General features: G+C 48.8%; 1 protein-coding gene across 3 annotated transcripts in view; it reads left to right on the top strand.

Annotated features, from left to right (window-relative positions):
* LOC106592070 (dihydropyrimidinase-related protein 2) overlaps positions 1-24,317 on the top strand; it is a 53,403-nt gene that overhangs the window by 24,126 nt on the left and 4,960 nt on the right. For all 3 annotated transcript variants that reach the window (XM_045687561.1, XM_045687556.1, XM_045687560.1), the window contains exons 5-12: positions 10,826-10,887; positions 12,270-12,350; positions 13,140-13,208; positions 18,536-18,656; positions 20,270-20,426; positions 22,057-22,198; positions 22,564-22,734; positions 23,119-23,298. In XM_045687561.1, the coding sequence (XP_045543517.1) occupies positions 10,826-10,887; positions 12,270-12,350; positions 13,140-13,208; positions 18,536-18,656; positions 20,270-20,426; positions 22,057-22,198; positions 22,564-22,734; positions 23,119-23,298 (983 nt within the window). The remainder of the gene's footprint in view (positions 1-10,825; positions 10,888-12,269; positions 12,351-13,139; positions 13,209-18,535; positions 18,657-20,269; positions 20,427-22,056; positions 22,199-22,563; positions 22,735-23,118; positions 23,299-24,317) is intronic.

The following is a 24,317-nucleotide window of genomic DNA, read 5'->3' as shown; positions in this document are numbered from 1 at the left end:
CCAGTCAGCCCACCAACTCTCTCTCACCCAGCTGACCTACACTCACTAATCCACACAGACAGCCAGTCAGCCCACCAACTCTCTCTCACCCAGCTGACCTACACTCACTAATCCACACAGACAGCCAGTCAGCCCACCAACTCTCTCTCACCCAGCTGACCTACACTCACTAATCCACACAGACAGCCAGTCAGCCCACCAACTCTCTCTCACCCAGCTGAACTACACTCACTAATCCACACAGACAGCCAGTCAGCCCACCAACTCTCTCTCACCCAGCTGAACTACACTCACTAATCCACACAGACAGCCAGTCAGCCCACCAACTCTCTCTCACCCAGCTGAACTCTCACACTCACTAATCCACACAGACAGCCAGTCAGCCCACCAACTCTCTCTCACCCAGCTGAACTACACTCACTAATCCACACAGACAGCCAGTCAGCCCACCAACTCTCTCTCACCCAGCTGACCTACACTCACTAATCCACACAGACAGCCAGTCAGCCCACCAACTCTCTCTCACCCAGCTGACCTACACTCACTAATCCACACAGACAGCCAGTCAGCCCACCAACTCTCTCTCACCCAGCTGACCTACACTCACTAATCCACACAGACAGCCAGTCAGCCCACCAACTCTCTCTCACCCAGCTGACCTACACTCACTAATCCACACAGACAGCCAGTCAGCCGACCAACTCTCTCTCACCCAGCTGACCTACACTCACTATTCCACACAGACAGCCAGTCAGCCCACCAACTCTCTCTCACCCAGCTGAACTACACTCAGTAATCCACACAGACAGCCAGGCAGCCCACCAACTCTCTCTCACCCAGCTGAACTACACTCACTAATCCACACAGACAGCCAGTCAGCCCACCAACTCTCACCCAGCTGACCTACACTCACTAATCCACACAGCCAGCCAGTCAGCCCACCAACTATCTCTCACCCAGCATAACTACACTCACTAATCCACACAGACAGCCAGTCAGCCCACCAACTCTCTCTCACCCGGCTGAACTACACTCAGTAATCCACACAGACAGCCAGGCAGCCCACCAACTCTCTCTCACCCAGCTGAACTACACTCACTAATCCACACAGACAGCCAGTCAGCCCACCAACTCTCACCCAGCTGACCTACACTCACTAATCCACACAGCCAGCCAGTCAGCCCACCAACTCTCTCTCACCCAGCAGAACTACACTCACTAATCCATGCAGACAGCCAGTCAGCCCACCAACTCTCTCTCACCCAGCTGACCTACACTCACTAATCCACACAGACAGCCAGTCAGCCCACCAACTCTCTCTCACCCAGCTGACCTCTCACACTCACTAATCCACACAGACAGCCAGTCAGCCCACCAACTCTCTCTCACCCAGCTGACCTACACTCACTAATCCACACAGACAGCCAGTCAGCCCACCAGCTCTCTCTCACCCAGCTGACCTACACTCACTAATCCACACAGACAGCCAGTCAGCCCACCAACTCTCTCTCACCCAGCTGAACTACACTCACTAATCCACACAGACAGCCAGTCAGCCCACCAACTCTCTCTCACCCAGCTGACCTCTCACACTCACTAATCCACACAGACAGCCAGTCAGCCCACCAACTCTCTCTCACCCAGCTGACCTACACTCACTAATCCACACAGACAGCCAGTCAGCCCACCAGCTCTCTCTCACCCAGCTGACCTACACTCACTAATCCACACAGACAGCCAGTCAGCCCACCAACTCTCTCTCACCCAGCTGAACTACACTCACTAATCCACACAGACAGCCAGTCAGCCCACCAAATCTCTCTCAGCCAGCTGAACTACACTCACTAATCCACACAGACAGCCAGGCAGCCCACCAACTCTCTCTCACCCAGCTGAACTACACTCACTAATCCACACAGACAGCCAGTCAGCCCACCAACTCTCTCTCACCCAGCTGACCTACACTCACTAATCCACACAGACAGCCAGTCAGCCCACCAACTCTCTCTCACCCAGCTGACCTACACTCACTAATCCACACAGACAGCCAGTCAGCCCACCAACTCTCTCTCACCCAGCTGACCTACACTCACTAATCCACACAGACAGCCAGGCAGCCCACCAACTCTCTCACCCAGCTGACCTACACTCACTAATCCACACAGACAGCCAGTCAGCCCACCAACTCTCTCTCACCCAGCTGAACTACACTCACTAATCCACACAGACAGCCAGTCAGCCCACCAAATCTCTCTCACCCAGCTGAACTACACTCACTAATCCACACAGACAGCCAGGCAGCCCACCAACTCTCTCTCACCCAGCTGAACTACACTCACTAATCCACACAGACAGCCAGTCAGCCCACCAACTCTCTCTCACCCAGCTGACCTCTCACACTCACTAATCCACACAGACAGCCAGTCAGCCCACCAACTCTCTCTCACCCAGCTGACCTACACTCACTAATCCACACAGACAGCCAGTCAGCCCACCAGCTCTCTCTCACCCAGCTGACCTACACTCACTAATCCATACAGACAGCCAGTCAGCCCACCAACTCTCTCTCACCCAGCTGAACTACACTCACTAATCCACACAGACAGCCAGTCAGCCCACCAAATCTCTCTCACCCAGCTGAACTACACTCACTAATCCACACAGACAGCCAGGCAGCCCACCAACTCTCTCTCACCCAGCTGAACTACACTCACTAATCCACACAGACAGCCAGTCAGCCCACCAACTCTCTCTCACCCAGCTGACCTACACTCACTAATCCACACAGACAGACAGTCAGCCCACCAACTCTCTCTCACCCAGCTGACCTACACTCACTAATCCACACAGACAGCCAGTCAGCCCACCAACTCTCTCTCACCCAGCTGACCTACACTCACTAATCCACACAGACAGCCAGTCAGCCCACCAACTCTCTCTCACCCAGCTGACCTACACTCACTAATCCACACAGACAGCCAGTCAGCCCACCAACTCTCTCTCACCCAGCTGACCTACACTCACTAATCCACACAGACAGCCAGTCAGCGGACCAACTCTCTCTCACCCAGCTGACCTACACTCACTATTCCACACAGACAGCCAGTCAGCCCACCAACTCTCTCTCACCCAGCTGAACTACACTCAGTAATCCACACAGACAGCCAGGCAGCCCACCAACTCTCTCTCACCCAGCTGAACTACACTCACTAATCCACACAGACAGCCAGTCAGCCCACCAACTCTCTCACCCAGCTGACCTACACTCACTAATCCACACAGCCAGCCAGTCAGCCCACCAACTATCTCTCACCCAGCATAACTACACTCACTAATCCACACAGACAGCCAGTCAGCCCACCAACTCTCTCTCACCCGGCTGAACTACACTCAGTAATCCACACAGACAGCCAGGCAGCCCACCAACTCTCTCTCACCCAGCTGAACTACACTCACTAATCCACACAGACAGCCAGTCAGCCCACCAACTCTCTCACCCAGCTGACCTACACTCACTAATCCACACAGCCAGCCAGTCAGCCCACCAACTCTCTCTCACCCAGCATAACTACACTCACTAATCCATGCAGACAGCCAGTCAGCCCACCAACTCTCTCTCACCCAGCTGACCTACACTCACTAATCCACACAGACAGCCAGTCAGCCCACCAACTCTCTCTCACCCAGCTGACCTCTCACACTCACTAATCCACACAGACAGCCAGTCAGCCCACCAACTCTCTCTCACCCAGCTGACCTACACTCACTAATCCACACAGACAGCCAGTCAGCCCACCAGCTCTCTCTCACCCAGCTGACCTACACTCACTAATCCACACAGACAGCCAGTCAGCCCACCAACTCTCTCTCACCCAGCTGAACTACACTCACTAATCCACACAGACAGCCAGTCAGCCCACCAACTCTCTCTCACCCAGCTGACCTCTCACACTCACTAATCCACACAGACAGCCAGTCAGCCCACCAACTCTCTCTCACCCAGCTGACCTACACTCACTAATCCACACAGACAGCCAGTCAGCCCACCAGCTCTCTCTCACCCAGCTGACCTACACTCACTAATCCACACAGACAGCCAGTCAGCCCACCAACTCTCTCTCACCCAGCTGAACTACACTCACTAATCCACACAGACAGCCAGTCAGCCCACCAACTCTCTCTCAGCCAGCTGAACTACACTCACTAATCCACACAGACAGCCAGGCAGCCCACCAACTCTCTCTCACCCAGCTGAACTACACTCACTAATCCACACAGACAGCCAGTCAGCCCACCAACTCTCTCTCACCCAGCTGACCTACACTCACTAATCCACACAGACAGCCAGTCAGCCCACCAACTCTCTCTCACCCAGCTGACCTACACTCACTAATCCACACAGACAGCCAGTCAGCCCACCAACTCTCTCTCACCCAGCTGACCTACACTCACTAATCCACACAGACAGCCAGGCAGCCCACCAACTCTCTCTCACCCAGCTGACCTACACTCACTAATCCACACAGACAGCCAGTCAGCCCACCAACTCTCTCTCACCCAGCTGAACTACACTCACTAATCCACACAGACAGCCAGTCAGCCCACCAAATCTCTCTCACCCAGCTGAACTACACTCACTAATCCACACAGACAGCCAGGCAGCCCACCAACTCTCTCTCACCCAGCTGAACTACACTCACTAATCCACACAGACAGCCAGTCAGCCCACCAACTCTCTCTCACCCAGCTGACCTACACTCACTAATCCACACAGACAGCCAGTCAGCCCACCAACTCTCTCTCACCCAGCTGACCTACACTCACTAATCCACACAGACAGCCAGTCAGCCCACCAACTCTCTCTCACCCAGCTGACCTCTCACACTCACTAATCCACACAGACAGCCAGTCAGCCCACCAACTCTCTCTCACCCAGCTGAACTACACTCACTAATCCACACAGACAGCCAGTCAGCCCACCAACTCTCTCTCACCCAGCTGAACTACACTCACTAATCCACACAGACAGCCAGTCAGCCCACCAACTCTCTCTCACCCAGCTGACCTCTCACACTCACTAATCCACACAGACAGCCAGTCAGCCCACCAACTCTCTCTCACCCAGCTGACCTACACTCACTAATCCACACAGACAGCCAGTCAGCCCACCAACTCTCTCTCACCCAGCTGACCTACACTCACTAATCCACACAGACAGCCAGTCAGCCCACCAACTCTCTCTCACCCAGCTGACCTACACTCACTAATCCACACAGACAGCCAGTCAGCCCACCAACTCTCTCTCACCCAGCTGACCTACACTCACTAATCCACACAGACAGCCAGTCAGCCCACCAACTCTCTCTCACCCAGCTGACCTACACTCACTAATCCACACAGACAGCCAGTCAGCCCACCAACTCTCTCTCACCCAGCTGACCTACACTCACTAATCCACACAGACAGCCAGTCAGCGGACCAACTCTCTCTCACCCAGCTGACCTACACTCACTATTCCACACAGACAGCCAGTCAGCCCACCAACTCTCTCTCACCCAGCTGAACTACACTCAGTAATCCACACAGACAGCCAGGCAGCCCACCAACTCTCTCTCACCCAGCTGAACTACACTCACTAATCCACACAGACAGCCAGTCAGCCCACCAACTCTCACCCAGCTGACCTACACTCACTAATCCACACAGCCAGCCAGTCAGCCCACCAACTCTCTCTCACCCAGCATAACTACACTCACTAATCCATGCAGACAGCCAGTCAGCCCACCAACTCTCTCTCACCCAGCTGACCTACACTCACTAATCCACACAGACAGCCAGTCAGCCCACCAACTCTCTCTCACCCAGCTGACCTCTCACACTCACTAATCCACACAGACAGCCAGTCAGCCCACCAACTCTCTCTCACCCAGCTGACCTACACTCACTAATCCACACAGACAGCCAGTCAGCCCACCAGCTCTCTCTCACCCAGCTGACCTACACTCACTAATCCACACAGACAGCCAGTCAGCCCACCAGCTCTCTCTCACCCAGCTGACCTACACTCACTAATCCACACAGACAGCCAGTCAGCCCACCAACTCTCTCTCACCCAGCTGAACTACACTCACTAATCCACACAGACAGCCAGTCAGCCCACCAACTCTCTCTCACCCAGCTGAACTACACTCACTAATCCACACAGACAGCCAGTCAGCCCACCAACTCTCTCTCACCCAGCTGACCTCTCACACTCACTAATCCACACAGACAGCCAGTCAGCCCACCAACTCTCTCTCACCCAGCTGACCTACACTCACTAATCCACACAGACAGCCAGTCAGCCCACCAGCTCTCTCTCACCCAGCTGACCTACACTCACTAATCCACACAGACAGCCAGTCAGCCCACCAACTCTCTCTCACCCAGCTGACCTACACTCACTAATCCACACAGACAGCCAGTCAGCCCACCAGCTCTCTCTCACCCAGCTGACCTACACTCACTAATCCACACAGACAGCCAGTCAGCCCACCAACTCTCTCTCACCCAGCTGAACTACACTCACTAATCCACACAGACAGCCAGTCAGCCCACCAAATCTCTCTCACCCAGCTGAACTACACTCACTAATCCACACAGACAGCCAGGCAGCCCACCAACTCTCTCTCACCCAGCTGAACTACACTCACTAATCCACACAGACAGCCAGTCAGCCCACCAACTCTCTCTCACCCAGCTGACCTACACTCACTAATCCACAAAGACAGCCAGTCAGCCCACCAACTCTCTCTCACCCAGCTGACCTACACTCACTAATCCACACATACAGCCAGTCAGCCCACCAACTCTCTCTCACCCAGCTGACCTACACTCACTAATCCACACAGACAGCCAGGCAGCCCACCAACTCTCTCACCCAGCTGACCTACACTCACTAATCCACACAGACAGCCAGTCAGCCCACCAACTCTCTCTCACCCAGCTGATCTACACTCACTAATCCACACAGACAGCCAGTCAGCCCACCAAATCTCTCTCACCCAGCTGAACTACACTCACTAATCCACACAGACAGCCAGGCAGCCCACCAACTCTCTCTCACCCAGCTGAACTACACTCACTAATCCACACAGACAGCCAGTCAGCCCACCAACTCTCTCTCACCCAGCTGACCTACACTCACTAATCCACACAGACAGCCAGTCAGCCCACCAACTCTCTCTCACCCAGCTGACCTACACTCACTAATCCACACAGACAGCCAGTCAGCCCACCAACTCTCTCTCACCCAGCTGAACTACACTCACTAATCCACACAGACAGCCAGTCAGCCCACCAGCTCTCTCTCACCCAGCTGACCTACACTCACTAATCCACACAGACAGCCAGTCAGCCCACCAACTCTCTCTCACCCAGCTGACCTACACTCACTAATCCACACAGACAGCCAGTCAGCCCACCAGCTCTCTCTCACCCAGCTGACCTACACTCACTAATCCACACAGACAGCCAGTCAGCCCACCAACTCTCTCTCACCCAGCTGAACTACACTCACTAATCCACACAGACAGCCAGTCAGCCCACCAAATCTCTCTCACCCAGCTGAACTACACTCACTAATCCACACAGACAGCCAGGCAGCCCACCAACTCTCTCTCACCCAGCTGAACTACACTCACTAATCCACACAGACAGCCAGTCAGCCCACCAACTCTCTCTCACCCAGCTGACCTACACTCACTAATCCACACAGACAGCCAGTCAGCCCACCAACTCTCTCTCACCCAGCTGACCTACACTCACTAATCCACACAGACAGCCAGTCAGCCCACCAACTCTCTCTCACCCAGCTGACCTACACTCACTAATCCACACAGACAGCCAGGCAGCCCACCAACTCTCTCACCCAGCTGACCTACACTCACTAATCCACACAGACAGCCAGTCAGCCCACCAACTCTCTCTCACCCAGCTGATCTACACTCACTAATCCACACAGACAGCCAGTCAGCCCACCAAATCTCTCTCACCCAGCTGAACTACACTCACTAATCCACACAGACAGCCAGGCAGCCCACCAACTCTCTCTCACCCAGCTGACCTACACTCACTAATCCACACAGACAGCCAGTCAGCCCACCAACTCTCTCTCACCCAGCTGACCTACACTCACTAATCCACACAGACAGCCAGTCAGCCCACCAACTCTCTCTCACCCAGCTGACCTACACTCACTAATCCACACAGACAGCCAGGCAGCCCACCAACTCTCTCACCCAGCTGACCTACACTCACTAATCCACACAGACAGCCAGTCAGCCCACCAACTCTCTCTCACCCAGCTGATCTACACTCACTAATCCACACAGACAGCCAGTCAGCCCACCAAATCTCTCTCACCCAGCTGAACTACACTCACTAATCCACACAGACAGCCAGGCAGCCCACCAACTCTCTCTCACCCAGCTGAACTACACTCACTAATCCACACAGACAGCCAGTCAGCCCACCAACTCTCTCTCACCCAGCTGACCTACACTCACTAATCCACACAGACAGCCAGTCAGCCCACCAACTCTCTCTCACCCAGCTGACCTACACTCACTAATCCACACAGACAGCCAGTCAGCCCACCAACTCTCTCTCACCCAGCTGACCTCTCACACTCACTAATCCACACAGACAGCCAGTCAGCCCACCAACTCTCTCTCACCCAGCTGACCTACACTCACTAATCCACACAGACAGCCAGTCAGCCCACCAACTCTTTCTCACCCAGCTGACCTACACTCACTAATCCACACAGACAGCCAGTCAGCCCACCAACTCTCTCTCACCCAGCTGACCTACACTCACTAATCCACACAGACAGCCAGTCATCCCACCAACTCTCTCTCACCCAGCTGACCTACACTCACTAATCCATACAGACAGCCAGTCAGCCCACCAACTCTCTCTCACCCAGCTGAACTACACTCACTAATTCACACAGACAGCCAGTCAGCCCACCAAATCTCTCTCACCCAGCTGAACTACACTCACTAATCCACACAGACAGCCAGGCAGCCCACCAACTCTCTCTCACCCAGCTGAACTACACTCACTAATCCACACAGACAGCCAGTCAGCCCACCAACTCTCTCTCACCCAGCTGACCTACACTCACTAATCCACACAGACAGCCAGTCAGCCCACCAACTCTCTCTCACCCAGCTGACCTACACTCACTAATCCACACAGACAGCCAGTCAGCCCACCAACTCTCTCTCACCCAGCTGACCTCTCACACTCACTAATCCACACAGACAGCCAGTCAGCCCACCAACTCTCTCTCACCCAGCTGACCTACACTCACTAATCCACACAGACAGCCAGTCAGCCCACCAACTCTCTCTCACCCAGCTGACCTACACTCACTAATCCACACAGACAGCCAGTCAGCCCACCAACTCTCTCTCACCCAGCTGACCTACACTCACTAATCCACACAGACAGCCAGTCAGCCCACCAACTCTCTCTCACCCAGCTGACCTACACTCACTAATCCATACAGACAGCCAGTCAGCCCACCAACTCTCTCTCACCCAGCTGAACTACACTCACTAATTCACACAGACAGCCAGTCAGCCCACCAACTCTCTCTCACCCAGCTGACCTACACTCACTAATCCACACAGACAGCCAGTCAGCCCACCAACTCTCTCTCACCCAGCTGACCTACACTCACTAATCCACACAGACAGCCAGTCAGCCCACCAACTCTCTCTCACCCAGCTGACCTCTCACACTCACTAATCCACACAGACAGCCAGTCAGCCCACCAACTCTCTCTCACCCAGCTGACCTACACTCACTAATCCACACAGACAGCCAGTCAGCCCACCAACTCTCTCTCACCCAGCTGACCTACACTCACTAATCCACACAGACAGCCAGTCAGCCCACCAACTCTCTCTCACCCAGCTGACCTACACTCACTAATCCACACAGACAGCCAGTCAGCCCACCAACTCTCTCTCACCCAGCTGACCTACACTCACTAATCCATACAGACAGCCAGTCAGCCCACCAACTCTCTCTCACCCAGCTGAACTACACTCACTAATTCACACAGACAGCCAGTCAGCCCACCAAATCTCTCTCACCCAGCTGAACTACACTCACTAATCCACACAGACAGCCAGGCAGCCCACCAACTCTCTCTCACCCAGCTGAACTACACTCACTAATCCACACAGACAGCCAGTCAGCCCACCAACTCTCTCTCACCCAGCTGACCTACACTCACTAATCCACACAGACAGCCAGTCAGCCCACCAACTCTCTCTCACCCAGCTGACCTACACTCACTAATCCACACAGACAGCCAGTCAGCCCACCAACTCTCTCTCACCCAGCTGACCTCTCACACTCACTAATCCACACAGACAGCCAGTCAGCCCACCAACTCTCTCTCACCCAGCTGACCTACACTCACTAATCCACACAGACAGCCAGTCAGCCCACCAACTCTCTCTCACCCAGCTGACCTACACTCACTAATCCAAACAGACAGCCAGTCAGCCCACCAACTCTCTCTCTCACCCAGCTGACCTACACTCACTAATCCATACAGACAGCCAGGCAGCCCACCAACTCTCTCTCACCCAGCTGAACTCTCAAACTCAGTCATGCACTCACGCACACACACAACCACACAATCATATGCCCACACAGGAGCGCACAGACATATACACACATCTGCACATGCCTGTGATTTTCAAATACGAGAAATTCAATTCCTTGAAATCGTTTGAAATGTTTTATGTTTGAATTTTTCCAGGAGTCAATTCCTTCTTGATCTTCATGGCTTACAAGGACAAATTCCAGAGCTCAGATAGTCAGGTAAGTTTTATTTCTTCGAACTATTTATTCAGACGTCTCTAAAATGTAATGTAAACAGTAACCTTGGGTGTTTCACAATATGCATACTACCGTGCTCCATACTCTCATGTTCCCAGTGTATTTTCCGAGGACGTTCTCTTGAGTAAAACATTCCATTACCTCACGCTGAGCAGCACTCCCCCTACTGTATTACCTCACGCTGAGCAGCACTCCCCCTACTGTATTACCTCACTCTGAGCAGCACTCCCCCTACTGTATTACCTCATGCTGAGCAGCACTCCCCCTACTGTATTACCTCACGCTGAGCAGCACTCCCCCTACTGTATTACCTCACGCTGAGCAGCACTCCCCCTACTGTATTACCTCACGCTGAGCAGCACTCCCCCTACTGTATTACCTCACGCTGAGCAGCACTCCCTCTACTGTATTACCTCACGCTGAGCAGCACTCCCCCTACTGTATTACCTCACTCTGAGCAGCACTCCCCCTACTATATTACCTCACGCTGAGCAGCACTCCCCCTACTGTATTACCTCACGCTGAGCTGCACTCCCCTACTGTATTACCTCACGCTGAGCAGCACTCCCCCTACTGTATTACCTCACGTTGAGCTGCACTCCCCTACTGTATTACCTCACTCTGAGCAGCACTCCCCCTACTGTATTACCTCACGCTGAGCAGCACTCCCCCTACTGTATTACCTCAAGCTGAGCTGCACTCCCCCTACTGTATTACCTCAAGCTGAGCAACACTCCCCCTACTGTATTACCTCACGCTGAGCAGCACTCCCCCTACTGTATTACCTCAAGCTGAGCTGCACTCCCCCTACTGTATTACCTCAAGCTGAGCAACACTCCCCCTACTGTATTACCTCACGCTGAGCAGCACTCCCCCTACTGTATTACCTCACGCTGAGCTGCACTCCCCCTACTGTATTACCTCAAGCTGAGCAACACTCCCCCTACTGTATTACCTCACGCTGAGCAGCACTCCCTCTACTGTATTACCTCACGCTGAGCAGCACTCCCCCTACTGTATTACCTCACGCTGAGCAGCACTCTCCCTACTGTATTACCTCACGCTGAGCAGCACCCCCTACTGTATTACCTCACGCTGAGCAGCACTCTCCCTACTCTATTACCTCACTCTGCACCTCCACATTCACTGAATCTTCGTCCAGCCAGGACAATGGCAACAATAGAGACCAAACAAGAGAACGTACTCAAGAGAACGTATTTAGAGCATGAGAGTATGGAGCACGGTAGTATGCATTTTGAGAAACACCCATACTCCGACCCTCCCGTGCTCCAATTTGCGTGCTCGGAGCACGGTGGTATGCATTTTGAGAAACACCCCTTGTTTTTATCTCTTTCCCATGCCAGATGTATGAGATTTTTGGTATCATTAGAGACCTGGGTGCCATCGCTCAGGTTCACGCTGAGAACGGAGACATCATTGACGAGGTAGGCTGCTGTACTGTTGACTTGAAAGACTTATTTTACTACTGGCCTTTGACAGTGACTGTGCATATCTCTCCTTGGCAAAGGACATCTTCAGTTGCCATATTTCCCCTTCTATCTATATAGGAGCAGAATAAACTGTCGTCTTTGATTGGACCATGTGAAGTGTAGTTTCCGTCTTTCCCCTTCTTTCTATATAGGAGCAGAATAAACTGTCGTCTTTGATTGGACCATGTGAAGTGTAGTTTCCGTCTTTCCCCTTCTATCTATATAGGAGCAGAATAAACTGTCGTCTTTGATTGCACCATGTGAAGTGTAGTTTCCGTCTTTCCCCTTCTATCTATATAGGAGCAGAATAAACTGTCGTCTTTGATTGCACCATGTGAAGTGTAGTTTCCGTCTTTCCCCTTCTATCTATATAGGAGCAGAATAAACTGTCGTCTTTGATTGGACCATGTGAAGTGTAGTTTCCGTCTTTCCCCTTCTATCTATATAGGAGCAGAATAAACTGTTGTCTTTGATTGCACCATGTGAAGTGTAGTTTCCGTCTTTCCCCTTCTATCTATATAGGAGCAGAATAAACTGCGGACTTTGATTGCACCATGTGAAATGTAGTTTCCGTCTTTCCCCTTCTATCTATGTAGGAGCAGAATAAACTGTTGTCTTTGATTGCACCATGTGAAGTGTAGTTTCCGTCTTTCCCCTTCTATCTATGTAGGAGCAGAATAAACTGTTGTCTTTGATTGCACCATGTGAAGTGTAGTTTCCATCTTTCCCCTTCTATCTATATAGGAGCAGAAGCGACTACTGGAGCTGGGGATCACTGGGCCTGAGGGACATGTGCTGTGTCACCCAGAGGAGGTAGGAACTTCCTGTCTCTGTATAAACAATAGCCTCATTTACATGATCACACTACAGTATCTTGTTATGAGGCAGTGATACTGTTAGTGCCAGAGTGGTTTGAAACCGGGAGACTAGACATGCCATTGCTTGTTGAAAATAATTTACCACTCTCCCATTGATGCAATAATGGAAATGAGACTGGATATTGTAATCTCAATCAATCAAATGTATTTTATTAAAGCCCTTTTTACATCAGCTGTAGTCACAAAGTGCTAAAACTCCAAACAGCAAGCATTGTTGATGTAGAAGCACGGTGGCTAGGAAAAACTCTCTAAATATGCAGGAACCTAGGAAGAAACCTAGAGAGGAACCAGGATCCGAGGAGTGGCCACTCCTCTTTTTACATTTTTTTTGTATCTTTATTTAACTAGGCAAGTCAGTTAAAAACATATTCTTATTAACAATGATGGCCTACCAGAAGGCAAAAGGCCTCCTGCGGGGACGGGGGCTGGGATTAAAAAGAAATAAATAAAATCTAAATATAGGACAAAACACACATCATGACAAGAGGGACAACACAACACTACATAAGAGAGACCTAAGACAACAACATAGCAAGGCAGCAACACATGCCAACACAGCATGGTAGCAACACAACATGACAACAACATGGTAGCAACACAACATGGTAGCAGCACAAAACATGGGACAAATATTATTGGGCACAGACAACAGCACAAAGGGCAAGAAGGTAGAGACAACAACACATCACGTCAAGCAGCCACAACTGTCAGTAAGAGTGTCCATGATTGAGTCTTTGAATGAGAGAACAACACATGCTTGAGATAAAACTGTCCAGTTTGAGTGTTTGTTGCAGCTCGTTCCAGTCGCTAGCTGCAGTGAACTGAAAAGACGAGTGACCTAGAGATGTGTGTGCTTTGGGGACCTTTAACAGAATGTGACGGGCAGAATGGGTGTTGTATGTGGAGGATGAGGGCTGCAGAAGATATCTCAGATAGGGGGAGGGAGGCCTAAGAGGGTTTTATAAATAAGCATCAACCAGTGGATCTTGCGACGGGTATACAGAGATGGCCAGTTTACAGAGGAGTATAGTGTGCAGTGATGTGTCCTATAAGGAGCATTGGTGGCAAATCTGATGGCCGAATAGTAATGAACATCTAGCCGCTCGAGAGCACCCTTACCTGCCGACCTATAAATTATGTCTCCGTAATCTAGCATGGGTAGGATGGTCATCTGAATCAGGGTTAGTTTGGCAGCTGGGGTGAAAGAGGAGCGATTACATAGAGGAAACCAAGTCTATATTTAACTTTAGCCTGCAGCTTTGATATGTGCTGAGAGAAGGATAGTGTACCGTCTAGCCATACTCCCAAGTACTTGTATGAGGTGACTACCTCAAGCTCTAAACCCTCAGAAGTAGTAATCACACCTGTGGGGAGAGGGGCATTCTTCTTACCAAATCACATGACCTTTGTTTTGGAGGTGTTCAGAACAAGGTTAACCTCTCTGGGCTAGGCGGGACGAATTCGTCCCACCTACGTAACAGCCACTTTAAGCCTGTGGCGCGATTTTCAAAACCTTAAAAATCCTATTACTTCAATTTCTCAAACATATGACTATTTTACAGCTATTTAAAGACAAGACTCTCGTTAATCTAACCACACTGTCCGATTTCAAAAAGGCTTTACAACGAAAGCAAAACATTAGATTATGTCAGCAGAGTACCAAGCCAGAAATAATCAGACACCCATTTTTCAAGCCAGCATATAATGTCACCAAAACCCAGAAGACAGCTAAATGCAGCACTCACCTTGATCTTCATCAGATGACAACCCTAGGACATTATGTTATACAATACATGCATGTTTTGTTCAATCAAGTTCATATTTATATCAAAAACCAGCTTTTTACATTAGCATGTGACGTTCAGAACTAGCATACCCCCGCAAACTTCCGGGGAATTCGCTAACATTTTACTAAATTACTCACGATAAACGTTCACAAAAAGCATAACAATTATTTTAAGAATTATAGATACAGACCTCCTCTATGCACTCGATATGTCCGATTTTAAAATAGCTTTTTGGTGAAAGCACATTTTGCAATATTCTAAGTACATAGCCCAGGCATCACGGGCTAGCTATTTAGACACCCGGCAAGTTTAGCACTCACCATAATCATATTTACTATTATAAAAGTTTGATTACCTTTTGTTGTCTTCGTCAGAATGCACTCCCAGGACTGCTACTTCAATAACAAATGTTGGTTTGGTCCAAAATAATCCATCGTTATATCCGAATAGCGGCGTTTTGTTCGATGCGTTCCAGACACTATCTGAAATGGTAAAGAAGGGTCGCGCGCATGGCGCAATTCGTGACAAAAAAATTCTAAATATTCCATTACCGTACTTCGAAGCATGTCAACCGCTGTTTAAAATCAATTTTTACGACATTTTTCTCGTAGAAAAGCGATAATATTCCGACAGGGAATCTCCTTTTCGGCAAACAGAGGAAAAAATCACAAAGGCGGGGCGGTCGGGTCACGCGCATAAGCCCAGAGTCCCTTGATCGGCCACTTGAGAAAGGCGATAATGTGTTTCAGCCTGGGGCTGGGATGACGACATTCTGTTTTTTCCCGGGCTCTGAGCGCCTATGGAAGACGTGGGAAGTGTCACGTTAGAGCAGAGATCCTTAGTAAAAGATAGAGATGGAAAAGAAGTTCAAGAAATGGTCAGACAGGCCACTTCCTGTAAAGGAATCTCTCAGGTTTTGACCTGCCATTTGAGTTCTGTTATACTCACAGACACCATTCAAACAGTTTTAGAAACTTTAGGGTGTTTTCTATCCATATGTAATAAGTATATGCATATTCTAGTTACTGGGTAGGAGTGGTAACCAGATTAAATCGGGTATGTTTTTTATCCAGCCGTGTCAATACTGCCCCCTAGCCCTAACAGGTTAAGGGTAGAGAAAGCTTGTTGGACACTAAGAAAGCTTTGTTGTAGAGCATTTAACAGCATAATACTGTATCATACAAATGGATGAAATAGCTTCCTACTGCCTGAGCTATGTTGTTGATGTAAATTGAGAAGAGTGTGGGGCCTAGGATTGAGCCTTGGGGTACTCCCTTGGTGACAGGCAGTGGCTGAGACAGCAGATTTTCTGACTTTATACACTGCACTCTTTGAGAGGGGTAGTTAGCCAACCAGGCCAAAGACCCCTCAGAGACACCAATTCTCCTTTGCCGGCCCACAAGAATGGAATGGTCTATCGTATCTAAAGCTTTGGCCAAGTCCATAAAAATAGTAGCACAATATTGCTTAGAATCAAGCGCAATGGTGACATCATTGAGGACCTTTAAGGTTGCAGTGACACATCCATAACCTGAACGGAAAGCAGATTGCATACCAGAGAGAATACTATAGACATCAAGAAAGCCAGTCAGTTCATTATATAAAAAATTCCCCAACACTTTTGATAAACAGGGCAAAATAGAAATAGGCCTATAACAGTTAGGATCAGCTTGAACTCCCCCTTTAAATAAAGGACAAACCGTGGCTGCCTTCCAAGCAATGGGAACCTCCCCTGAAAGGAGTGATAGGCTTGGTGATGATGGGGCAGCAACCTTAAAGAAGAAAGGGTCTAAACCATCTGACACAGATGTTTTTTGGGGTCAAGTTTCAGGAGCTCCTTTAGCACCTCGGACTCAGTGACTGCCTACAGGGAGAAACTTTGTTGTGGGGCAGGGGAAAAAGAGGGAGGAGCATCGGGGATAGTTGCATTAGATGGGGTGGGAGATGGGACAAGGAGGCATGGCTGAGTCAAATAGGAATCCTGAAGTGGTGATTAAAGAGCTCAGCCATGTGTTTCTTGTCAGTAACAACCACATCATCAACTTTAAGGGACATGGGCAGCTGTTCGGAGGAGGGTTTATTTTCCAGGTCTTTAACCGTTGTCCAGAACTTCTTGGGGTTAGACCCACAGAGAGAGAACTGCTCCCTAAAGTAACTAACTTTGCCCTTACGGATAGCCTGAGTGCACTTATTTCACATTTGCCTGAACAATAGCCAGTCAGCCTGAGTATGTGTGTGCTGAGCCTTTCGGATAGAGGTTGACTTTACCATAGACCACCTACTTTAGGAGAGCCAAGGTCATGGTCTGAGCATTTTTATTTGTTGATTTAAAAAAAATCAAACCTTTATTTAACTAGGCAAGTCAGTTAAGAACAAATTCAATGACAGCCTACAATGACAGCCTACAATAACAGCCTACCCCGGCAAAACCCAGACGACACTGGGCCAATTGTGTACCGCCCTATGGGACACCCAATCACGGCCAGTTGTGATACAGCCTGGAATCAAACCAGGGTGTCTGTAGTGACGCCTTTAGCACTGAGATGCAGTGCCTTAAACCACTGCTCCACTCGGGAGTGGTAGTGTTACTCAAGTGATTTGTGGTTGTCACTAGTTACCACAGCCATAAAGTCATAAACCTATTTTTATAATTTCTCTTCTCAAAATCTGATTTTAAACCTAAGCCTACACTCTTAGAAAAAAACGTTTTATCTAGAACCTAAAAGGGTTCTACAGCCGTATAACTATTTTTGGTTCCAGGTAGAACCATTTTCGGTTCCATGTAGAACCCTTTCTACAGAGGGTTTTACATGGAACCCAAAAGAGTTCTACCTGGAACCAAAAATAGTTATACGGCTGTAGAACCCTTTCTATAGAGGGTTTTACATGGAACCCAAAAGAGTTCTACCTGGAACCAAAAATAGTTATACGGCTGTAGAACCCTTTCTATAGAGGGTTTTACATGGAACCCAAAAGAGTTCTACCTGGAACCAAAAATAGTTATACGGCTGTAGAACCCTTTCTACAGAGGGTTTTACATGGAACCCAAAAGAGTTCTACCTGGAACAAAAAAAGGGTTCTACCTGGAATCAAAAAGTGTTCTCCTATGGACCCTTTTGGTGTGTAACCTGAATCCTAACCTTAACCACACTGCAAACCTTATGCCTAAACCTAACTTAAAATACATTTGAAAAAAATACGATATTGCCAATTTTGACTTTGTGGCTGTTGTAACTAGTGGAAACTGTGACTTGTGGCTGCAGGTAGTCTAGTGGTTAGAGCGTTGGGCCAGAAAGGTTGCTATATTGAATCCCCGAGCTGACAAGGTAAAACTTAACTGCTGACAAGGCAGTTAACCCACTGTTCCTAGGCCGTCATTGTAAATAAGAATTTGTTCTTAACTGACTTGCCTAGTTAAATAAAGATAAATGTTGGTTGAGGTGTTACAGTAAGGTGTTTAATTTGTGACCACTAGGTGGAGACAGAGGCAGTGTACCGGGCCATCACCATCGCCAAGCAGGCCAACTGTCCTCTCTACATCACCAAGGTGATGAGCAAGTCGGCTGCTGATGTCATTGCCAAGGCCAGGAAGAAGGGTGAGACTGGGTTTAGCGATTCAATAACAACTTTATTTGGAAATAATTTCTGTGTCATACATTCTTTGTTAACCTCTATGGGCTAGGTGGGACGCAAGCGTCCCACCCGTGGTGCACTCCATCAACAGCAGGTGCATTTCAAGAGCGGCAAATTTGAATCCAAATAAATGTCAAAATTCAAATTTTTCAAACATACAACTATTTTACACCCTTTGAAAGATAAACATCTCCTTAATCTAACCACGTTTTACGATTTCAAAAAGGTTTTACGGCGAAAGCATAAATTTAGAGTATGTTAGGACAGTACATTTACAAGAGTTGTGTGTAATGTTTTGTCAATTCAAAGACAGGGTCACCAAAACCATAAAACCAGCTAAAATGATGCACTAACCTTTTACAATCTCCATCAGATGACACTCCTAGGACATTATGTTAGACAATGAATGCATTTTTAGTTCTATCAAGTTCATATTTATATCCAAAAACAGCGTTTTACTATGGCATTGATGTTGAGGAAATCGTTTCCCTCCAATAACCGGCAGTCAAGTCAGCACCACAAATTAAATAATTAAAATTAGAAAACATTGGTAAAATATTATATTGTCATTTAAAGAATTATAGATTTACATCTCTTGAACGCAATCAACTTGCCAGATTTAAAAATAACCTTACTGGGAAATCACACTTTGCAATAATCTGAGCACTGCGCCCAGAAAAATACGCGTTGCGATACAGACTAGCCGTCATGTTGGGGAGATCTAAAATCGAAAATACTATGTAAATAATCCATTACCTTTGATTCTCTTCATCAGATGTCACTTCCAGGTATCACAGGTCCATAACGAATGTAGTTTTGTTCAAAAAAGCTCATCATTTATGTCCAAAAATCTCTGTCTTGTTAGCACATGATCTAAGCCCGCCGGACTTCACTTCATGAACGAGGGGAAAAAATATATTTACGTTCGTTCAAACATGTCAAACGTTGTATAGCATAAATCATTAGGGCCTTTTTTAACCAGAACATGAATAATATTCAAGGTGGACGAATGCATTCTCTTTTATAACGTATTGGAACGAGGGTACCCAACATGAACTCGCGCGCCAGGTGTCTAATGGGCCATCATCGTTCCATGGCTCTTGTTCGGTCAGATTCCCTCCAGAAGACTCAAAACACTTTGTAAAGGCTGGTGACATCTAGTGGAAGCAATAGGAAGTTCCAAAATATTCCTCAGCCCCTGTGTTTTTCAATGGCATAGGTTTAAAGGTAATACAACACATCAGGTATCCACTTCCTGTCAGAAAATGTCTCAGGGTTTTGCCTGCCAAATGAGTTCTGTTATACTCACAGACACCATTCAAACAGTTTTATAAACTTTAGGGTGTTTTCTATCCATATGTAATAAGTATATGCATATTCTAGTTACTGGGTAGGATTAGTAACCAGATTAAATCGGGTAAATTTTTTTATCCAGCCGTGCAAATACTGCCCCCTAGCCCTAACAGGTTAACTTTGATGGCTAAACACATTTGTTGTTGACCTGGCCAAAAATTTTCCTGAAAAACAGATATTTCTTGTACAAATGCCTCGTCTTTTTTCATTGGATGATTTTCAGGCATGGTGGTTTATGGCGAGCCAATCACAGCCAGCCTTGGGACAGACGGATCACACTATTGGAGTAAGAACTGGGCTAAGGCTGCAGCGTTCGTCATGTCCCCACCCCTCAGCCCAGACCCCAGCACCCCTGACTACCTCAACTCCCTGCTTTCCTGGTGAGAACATATAAGCTGTGTTTACACAGGCAGCCCCATTCTGATCTTTCCCATTTATTGACAAAAGATCTGATTTGATTGGTCAAAAATACAATTTTGTGGCAAAAGATCAGAATTGTGTTGCCTGTCTAAACGCAGCCATAGAGACACAGACACTAGTATGAAGACAGAACATTTCTGAATTATATTTGAATTACTTTGTCTGCATCTAGCACATACTTCAAAGCTCTTAAGGACACCGTTGAAAGCTCTCACGGACACCGTTGAAAGCTCTCACGGACACAGTTCCAAGCTCTTACGGACACTGTTGAAAGCTCTCACGGACACCGTTGAAAGCTCTCACGGACACCGTTGAAAGCTCTCACGGACACTGTTCCAAGCTCTCACGGACACCGTTGAAAGCTCTCACGGACACTGTTCCAAGCTCTCATGGACACCGTTGAAAACTCTCACGGACACTGTTCCAAGCTCTCACGGACACTGTTCCAAGCTCTCACGGAAACTGTTGAAAGCTCTCACGGACACTGTTCAACAAAGAAAAAGTGGATTCACCCTAAAACAACCAGAAAACAGATTATTAATTAGTGAATCAGCTTCTGTGGTCTCAGTCCTCCCTGATGGTGACTCACTGTGTTGTTCTCTCAGTCATCCCTGATGGTGACGCACTGTGTTGTTCTCTCAGTCATCCCTGATGGTGACGCACTGTGTTGTTCTCTCAGTCATCCCTGATGGTGACTCACTGTGTTGTTCTCTTAGTCATCCCTTATGGTGACTCACTGTGTTGTTCTCTTAGTCATCCCTTATGGTGACTCACTGTGTTGTTCTCTTAGTCATCCCTTATGGTGACTCACTGTGTTGTTCTCTCAGTCATCCCTGATGGTGACTCACAGTGCTGTGGTCTGACTGTCCTGTTTTCTTGGTCCACAGTGGTCTGACTGTCCTGTTGTCTTGGTCCACAGTGGTCTGACTGTCCTGTTGTCTTGGTCCACAGTGGTCTGACTGTCCTGTTGTCTTGGTCCACAGTGGTCTGACTGTCCTGTTCTCTTGGTCCACAGTGGTCTGACTGTCCTGTTCTCTTGGTCCACAGTGGTCTGACTGTCCTGTTCTCTTGGTCCACAGTGGTCTGACTGTCCTGTTTTCTTGGTCCACAGTGGTCTAACTGTCCTGTTCTCTTGGTCCCCATGGTCTGACTGTCCTGTTCTCTTGTTCCACAGTGGTCTGACTGTCCTGTTCTCTTGGTCCACAGTGGTCTGACTGTCCTGTTCTCTTGGTCCACAGTGGTCTGACTGTCCTGTTTTCTTGGTCCACAGTGGTCTAACTGTCCTGTTCTCTTGGTCCACAGTGGTCTGACTGTACTGTTCTCTTGGTCCACAGTGGTCTGACTGTCCTGTTCTCTTGGTCCACAGTGGTCTAACTGTCCTGTTCTCTTGGTCCACAGTGGTCCGACTGTCCTGTTCTCTTGGTCCACAGTGGTCTGACTGTCCTGTTGTCTTGGTCCACAGTGGTCTAACTGTCCTGTTCTCTTGGTCCACAGTGGTCTGACTGTCCTGTTGTCTTGGTCCACAGTGGTCTAACTGTCCTGTTGTCTTGGTCCACAGTGGTCTGACTGTCCTGTTCTCTTGGTCCACAGTGGAGACCTTCAGGTGACGGCCAGTGGCCACAGCACCTTCTCGACGGCCCAGAAGGCTGTTGGGAAAGACAACTTCACCCTCATCCCTGAAGGAACTAACGGCATCGAGGAGAGGCTAGCCATCGTCTGGGAGAAGGCTGTGGTATGTAATCTTTTGTTGTTTCGTTTTTAAAGGTTTATTTTTTAGCGTTGTATGCTTTACAGTGGGAAATAAAGAGTTTTTGCAGTTGGCCTGATTCAAAGCCATGCTGCAGCTCTATATATGATCAGGAGGCAGCAGTTTAGACAGCTAGACCACCGTAGGACACACCTGTTTCTGTTGTTGTTGTTGTTGTTGTTACTTCTTCTTCTTTTCCTTCTTCTTCTTATTCTTCCTATTCTTCTCCTTCTTCTTCACTGATTTTCACAATGATGCGATATGTCTTTAACAGTAACGTCTTTGCATTGTTGTATAAAAGACAGCTCTTTCCTGATGGTGAAGAGGATGTTTTGTTCTGTATTCCCCAGGCGACAGGCAAGATGGATGAGAATGAGTTTGTTGCGGTGACGAGCACCAACGCTGCCAAGCTGTTCAACCTGTATCCTCGTAAAGGAAGGATTGCTGTGGGGTCAGACGCAGACATTGTGATCTGGAACCCCAAGGAGACCAAGACCATCTCAGCCACGACCCACGCACTGGTACACACACACACACACACACACACACACACACACACACACACACACACACACACACACACACACACACACACACACACACACACACACACACACTACTCTCTTTCACAGTCAACCTCCAGACATAATTCAGACAATCCTCCAATGTGTCTGTCTGTCTGTCTGTCTGTCTGTCTGTCTGTCTGTCTGTCTGTCTGTCTGTCTGTCTGTCTGTCTGTCTGTCTGTCTGTCTGTCTGTCTGTCTGTCTGTCTGTCTGTCAGGAAAGAGTTTTGTCTGTCTGTCTGTCTGTCTGTCTGTCAGGAAGGAGTTTTGTCCGTCTGTGATGATGATGATATCATGTCTGAGCTGGATGTTCATTATTCTGTCCTTGCGTGTGTTTCCAGACAGTGGAGATAAACATCTTTGAGGGCATGGAGGTGCGGGGAGCCCCGGTGGTGGTGATCAGCCAGGGGAAGATCGTCCTGGAGGGGGGCAAGCTGAACGTCACAGAGGGCTCTGGACGCTTTGTACCCAGGAAAGCTTACCCTGACTACATCTACAAGAGGATCAAAGCACGCAGCAAGGTAAGAGAAGAAAGATGAAGGCTAACCAGGGTCAGAGCTAGGGGCTAACAACCAGCAGGGTAGGAAAATAGAGGTGGAGGGTAACCGGGGTAAGAGCTAGCGGCTAAGGGCTAGCAGGGTAAGAGAAGAGAGATGAAGGCTAACCGGGGTAATAGCTAGCGGGTAAGGGCCAGCAGGGTAAGAGAAGAGAGAATAAGGCTCTCCAGTATAAGAGCTTGGGGCTAAGGGCTAGCAGGGTAAGAGTATAGATATAAGGCTAACCAGGTTAAGAGCTAGGGGCTAACAACCAACAGGGTAAGAGAAGAGAGGTTATGGCTAACCAGGGTAAGAGCTAGGGGCTAAGGGCTAGCAGGGTAGGAGAAGAGAGGTGATGGCTAATCAGGGTAAGAGCTAGGGGCTAAGGGCTAGCATGGTAAGATAATAGATATAAGGCTAACCAGGTTAAGAGCTAGGGGCTAACAACCAATAGGGTAAGAGAAGAGAGGTGAAGGCAAACCAGGGTAAGAGCTAGGGGGCAAGGGCTAGCAGGGTAAGAGAATAGAGGTGAAGGCTAACCAGGGTAAGCAAGGTAATGCTTGCAGGGTAAAAGTACAGCAGGGTAGGAGATAGCGGCTAATGCTAGCAGGGTAAAAGCACAGCAGGGTAAGAGCTGATGAGAAAATTGATTAGGTGGCCATGATGTAATGTGGACAGGTTGGGAATTGAATGGGCTAATGAGGAGAAAGATGTTCTGTCCAGATAGAGGAGCAGTAGGGGTGTTAAATGTCCTTGTCATTATCGTGTTGCAGATCTCACTTGAAGCAAGAGGGACATTTCATTGTCTTACAGCTTTTGCCACCATTCAGTTGTATCATTTCTCAAAGCCTGCAGCAGAGTAAGAGATAAAATCAGAGAACCAGTGAAGGGTAAGAACTGAGAGCTAAAGAGGAACAAGAACAATCCATCCCTAAATGACCCTGTCATTATTCTGTTGCAGAAGTCACCTAAAGCAAGAGGTAAACTTTACAGACAGAGGCCTG

The sequence above is a fragment of the Salmo salar genome, chromosome ssa01 (genome assembly GCF_905237065.1).
Source record: "Salmo salar chromosome ssa01, Ssal_v3.1, whole genome shotgun sequence".
NCBI lineage: Eukaryota > Metazoa > Chordata > Actinopteri > Salmoniformes > Salmonidae > Salmo > Salmo salar.
The sequence above is the reverse complement of the archived record's forward strand: the minus strand, read 5'-3'. Positions and strand labels throughout refer to the sequence as shown.